This window comes from Chanodichthys erythropterus, chromosome 5 (genome assembly GCF_024489055.1).
Source record: "Chanodichthys erythropterus isolate Z2021 chromosome 5, ASM2448905v1, whole genome shotgun sequence".
NCBI lineage: Eukaryota > Metazoa > Chordata > Actinopteri > Cypriniformes > Xenocyprididae > Chanodichthys > Chanodichthys erythropterus.
This window is the reverse complement of record NC_090225.1, coordinates 5,727,692-5,733,691: the sequence shown is the minus strand read 5'-3', so window position 1 is coordinate 5,733,691 and position 6,000 is coordinate 5,727,692. Positions and strand designations below refer to the sequence as shown.

The following is a 6,000-nucleotide window of genomic DNA, read 5'->3' as shown; positions in this document are numbered from 1 at the left end:
GCATTACTATTATTTTTTTCTTCACAAAATGTGATCAATACAAAGCTACAAGTGCTATTTGATCATTTTAGAATCTGCTTAACACAGAGATTATATTAAGAATAAGAGTTGTGGATGAGCATGGTCTTTAGCAAGTTCTCCATGTCTGCTCACATGTTTTATGAGTACAAAAATAGGGAGAGAGAGTCCCTTGCCTATTGAACTTAACATAAAGCATGCACCATTTAATGTTCTTAGATTGTTCTCAGCACTTATGTCTATAAAGTGACTCTAAGCAACATACAATATATACAATATATGTAATCTTTCACCACACAACACCTAAAATATAAACTTGCCCAGCCAGAGAAGAGCTGTTGAACTTCAGGTGTCAGTACAAACAAGAAGCCCTCTTATATACAGAGCAACGTCCACTTACCAGCCCACATGGCTTTACTTACAGGGCAACATGATTTACTGTGACTCTCCCTCCAGTTACTTCAAGTCCTTACAGGTTATTATTGTAGATGGCATAATTTCACATCATTTTTTAGTCTGGATGTCAGACTGTTTGACTTAAAGACACTTCTGATAGGCTGACTGTTAAGTCTCCTTTCTGCAGTGCTTGTGTATCAAACTGTATGAATTGTTACAGTTGTGATAGTCTGTTGTCCAATGATCTACTCATATGAATGCACTGAACTGGTGTTTGAACATGTATAACATCTGCATTCATATTGTATGAAGCAACCAATTTGGGGTTGACTATATGAATGTGTCATACATTGCAAACAGGAACAAGTTGATATGGCTGTGTTTACCTTTGTTTAAGACTATAGCACCACCATGTGGTCAGGCAAATATTGCTACTCTTCAAACATGAAATCAATATGGGGACTTAACATACCTTGCTTTATCACACCCCTATAAATATGGCGTTAAAACCTTAGACCAGGTTAATCTTATAAATCTTAAATTTACCAGGTCGATCTTAAGACAGTCCAGTTATGAAACAAAGTCAAACGTTCTGTTGCATTTTAAGAGAAGGTCAAGAATGAGCTGTTTTCCATAATAATAATAATAATAATAATCTTAAAAAAAAAAAAAAAGATAAAATGATTTTTGTTGTAGACCAAAAAAAACTTTGATTTCAAGGTCTGAATACAGAAATATAAACTAATGCTTTCAGTTGATCTTATTAAATTTGTGCAGTCTCAAATTGAATAAGGCATCTTAATTAGAAATACAGGGAATGTGCATTAATTAGAATTCAATTACATTTCAGTCAAACATATCATATCATATATCATTTCCTATAAAAATATATTCTAAAAAAAACATCTACTAACAAAGCACAGTGCAGTCTAACTGGACTTCTCTGCCATTTAATCTCATATATTAGTCTAGCTCTAGGGACTACTTTTTCCAGCGGAAGGAAGCCTTTAGTAATTTTACTTATGAAAGTTGCATTGATACATATTTTTTTGGCTTTAATATTTGTATTGTGTGGTAACCATTTTATAAAAGTAGTAAGCACTGTGAAGCTGTGGTTTACAGTGAATTTATAACAGCTAAGGGGGTCTCTGGTCCCCTTTGTGCCTAACAACGCACCTTAGTTGTTATAAATTCACTGTAAACCACTGCTTCTTGGGGCTTATTGCTTTATTTTATTACTACAGAGATGGATCTGATAACATGCTGCCATGAGTAATGAGTGAAAAACACAGCAGGGGAGTGAAAAACATTGGGGATCAAAGCATTTAAATAATAATAATCAAACAAATGAGACAAAAAGATATATGAAACATGAAATGCATAAGTCAAAAATAAAGGGGACAAATAGTATGCAACTTAGAGATCGGTTTGATTTTATTTGACTTTGGAACCACTTGTATGTAAATGGTTTACATAGGCAGTATAAACAATCAAATAAAATTCTTATTTTGCGTCATACTGATTTTCAATAACCTTTTTGCACATATCACCCTCATTTCCACCCATTTTTCAGTCTACAAGTTAACTAGCATAACAGTATTTTGGTTTTGAACCTTCTAAAAAAAATACAGAATGGTCAAAAAAATACTATGAAAGACAATGTACAGGCCTCATAAGGGGAAAATAAATAATATATTTAATCCATTTAAATTATCTTAAGCAGTTAATTAATTAGTTTCCAGGGATAATTACATCATATCTTTAATTCATTCAGTCTGTGGTCACTTATATGTGCACCATGCACCATCTTTTATAAATTAATCAGAGAACTCAATTTAAAAATCGCAAAACAATACACAATAAGGTAACTTTATACCTTTCCACAATATTCATCATACATCTACCACTTTAAAATTCAAGTGTGCGTTTCCCCGAAATATCTCTCAATGTGCAAACAGATATTACAAGCATCTTCCTGAGTCTAGATTGACACGCCAAATAGGAAAATTAAAGCTCTGAATATAGTGCAATTACACATTAGCATAAAATACTCACTCAATAAAAACAAAAAACATGGACTTTTTTTCTATCATACGGTAAGGTAATACTAATTCATGAATATAGTTTAAGGCCTAAATGCCGTTACTTTAATTAAGGGTCCCCTAGGTAAGTAATGCATAGTTCACCCGAAAATAAAAATGGTCATCATTTATTTCTACCCCTCATGTTGTTACAAACAATTATGACCTTTTTTTATCTTATGGAAAGAGCAGCGAGAACATTTTGCTAAATATCTCATTTTGTGTTCTATGGAATAAAAAACAGGTTAGGAACAACATGAGGGTGGTCAAATAATGACCAAATTTTCATTTTTTTGGTGAACTATCCCTTTAAGGGACACAATGTGAAACAGGCACCTAGACAATCTGTCTGAGACACAGCACAGGAACAGTGCCTTGAGGTTAGACATGCTGGTCCCTCACCATGACATGTTTAGGGTTAGGATGATGTATTCCTCGCCTTATGTGCCCTGTGAATCTACGCTACCAGACTCACGCCACCAGTAAGCGTGCAGTTTCGTGCTGATCGACACATTCCAGTTAGTGTAGGTGCTCTGCAATGGGAACAACTGCTGCCGCTCTCTCCATGTAAGGAATAAGCGATCATCCAGGCCACATACTGACTGGATGGCTGAGCTGTGCCCTGATTCTGTCTGCACTGACCTCCATCTTTTTCCTTTCAGGTTCCCAGGTACTCTTTCACACATACAAATATTCACAAACACTCTTTTATCTATCATTAATCCAAGACAGCTAACAGAGACGCCCAAAGCACAGAGTGTTGTCAAAAGTACCGACCGCGATACAAAGTCGCTACTGAAATTTTTTAAAATGTGATGCTTTGAGTGCTGTTGAGTGGATTTGTAAACACCTCTGATTGGCCTTTGTGCTCGCGCTCATTGGATATGTCTGTGGGCTGTCAAACGATTAATCGCATACAAAATAAAAGTTTGAGTTTGCATAATATATGTGTGAGTAATGTGTGTAAATAATATGTATATATAAATACACACAAATTAATGTATATATTTAAGAGAAATATGTTATTTATTTATAAAAAATTTATATATAATATAAATTATATAAAAATATAAATAAATACATATACTTGTAAATATTTCTCAAATATACACATGGATGTTTGTATTTATATATACATAATAATTACACACAGTACACCCACATATATTAGGCAAACTCAAACTTTTATTTTGTATGCGATTAATCGTAATTAATCGTTTGATAGCCCTAAACATGTTTCTGAAGTATTGATCATTGTAGCCAATCACAGACATATCTGATGAGCACATGAACACAATGCCCAATCAGATGTGTTTAGGAATCCGCTCAATAGCGCTCAAAGCGTCACAGTTTTACTGTGCATACAACAAATACTAGAAATGTTGAACTGTTAAATATTATTATAGCTATGTTATATCTCAATTTATTCCCTTGAGATTATTTTAAGGGATTTTTGAATGCTAAGGCCACAATGTAAATGTGATGCTGAAATAAATCCAAGATAAAAGCTGAATAAAAAAACACATCAAAAACTATCTCTGCTACCATCTTCAAGTCAGTACAAAAACTTCTGCCATGAATAAAGCTCAAGTGCTGAAGATACACATCTCAATACTACTTCAGACCTTTGCTGTGTGACATAAAGCTGCAGTGCTTGGTGGCTTGAGTGTGTATGTACAAGTATAAATGAAGCATAACAAACCTTCTTTGGTTATCGAATAAACATGAGTGTGATATTAATATATTCTGAGCATCATTCAAGAATCTCATGAAAATGGATTGTGAACTGAAAAGAAACATACAACTAAATCAAACTGGATGAGCAGTGGAATGATGGTGACAGGTGGTGTAATGTGCAAAGAGAGGAAATGACCTTAGATCTCAGGAAATGGTGTAAAATTATGGTAATATAGTTGGATCTTATAGTTGAAGTGTGCAATTTCTGTGCCACAAAAAAATAATGACTGATAGTTCCACCGCAATCTCACACTATTGGTTGAGATGATGGCATTATGTCCAGCCCAACAAGTCTGCTCAAACTGTTTGTTTTGTACCAGTAGTGGCCAAGAAATGACCCACTCCACCTTTAAGAGGGCCTTTTCGAGAACAAATTAACAAATATTCTGAATTTACGGCACCCCGCACATGACATTTGAGGGAAAAAATTAAAAAATTGTAGCCACAACCTATTAATTCATTCCACGTTGTGCTACTTTGTGGCCACAATTTAACTAAAGCGAGGGAATGAATCAATAAGTCACAAATTAGTACAACACGATTTACCTAAAACAAGGGAACAAACTGATAAATTGTGGGAACTAATACTTAATTCGTGGCCAGAGTTTCAGTACAGCACTCCATACTGAATTACTTTTGCCTTCTAATAAATAAATTTCTCCTCAATTCATTCATTACACAAAAGTCGAATTTGAACAAAGCAAAGTTTGTTCATATATATATGAATGCAGAGCGGAGGTCAGCACTGGTTTTAGCCTCACTCGGAATCTCGTTAACATATTAATAGACCTCAAAAAGCTTCAGGATCTTTTCTATTCCCTACACGGCAAGTCTAGTTTTGGAGTTTAGCTGCCTGCTCCTTCTCGACCTTCTCCTTGGCTTTCTCCTTCTCCACCAACTTCTCCTCCTTCTGCAGCATCACCATGATCTCTGCCACCTGGTTGGTGGAGATATCGATGTCCTCCTTATCGATCAGCTCTACCACCTAACATACACACACGCCAGATAAATGTCAACATCAAGCTAAAATGCTGATTCAATAAGAGGGAAAATCAATGAGCCCCATCTTGTTACCTTGAGGACATCATCGAGGTCTATCTTGCCATCTTTGTTTTCGTCGAGAGCGTCTGCGATTCTGAGCAACTTGTCTTCAGGAATGCTCTGGATCTGCTTCATGACTGTAATGAGCTCGTTGATGCTTATCAGATTCTCCCTGTAGGACAAGAGCACACTGCATACAGGAAACAGTTGCTTGATAACACAGCAGGCATGATGGTGGAGGACGAGTAAGTTCACTAATCAACCAATAGCATGCCGTGCAGGGTTCCCAGAAGAGACGTTTGAGAGTGCTTTTGGGAGTCGTTGCTAATAGTAATTAGAAAGTGATTCTCAAATCTTTAAGAATTTTTCACTAAATCATACAAGCCTTATTTGTAGTTTCACAGATGACTAAAATAAAAGGCCTTAAAGGGTTAGTTCACCTAAAAATTGTGTGAAAAATTTTTCAGCCGATCACGTGACCGGTTCGGAGATTTCAGAAAAAATTCAAACAAGATGGCGGCCTCTCAGCGGCAGTGGAGCGGAGAAAAAGAGTGTGAACTTATATCTTTTTACGCTAGTAAGTTGTCATGCTTCAACCCAAAACAGGGAATTTACCTCATATATTGCTTAACCCTTAAATGCATACCTCGGGTCTTTAGTGACCCGGGACGTCATTCACTACCCTCCTCCTCGTTCATTTTTTAAAGTTAGACATCAATCTTCTTGG

At 35.7% G+C, this 6,000-nt stretch overlaps 1 protein-coding gene across 5 annotated transcripts in view; it reads right to left on the bottom strand.

Annotated features, from left to right (window-relative positions):
* Positions 1-1,830: 1,830 nt before the first annotated feature.
* letm1 (leucine zipper-EF-hand containing transmembrane protein 1) overlaps positions 1,831-6,000 on the bottom strand; it is a 29,012-nt gene continuing 24,842 nt past the window's right edge. For 3 of the 5 annotated variants that reach the window (XM_067385783.1, XM_067385784.1, XM_067385785.1), the window contains 2 exons: positions 5,307-5,445; positions 1,831-5,217 (listed from right to left, as the gene is read on the bottom strand). In XM_067385783.1, coding sequence (XP_067241884.1) covers positions 5,065-5,217; positions 5,307-5,445 — 292 coding nt within the window. In that variant the 3' untranslated portion in view covers positions 1,831-5,064. Of the gene's footprint in view, positions 5,218-5,306; positions 5,464-6,000 lie in introns of all 5 variants that reach the window. The other 2 variants (XM_067385780.1, XM_067385781.1) reach the window with 1 other exon arrangement.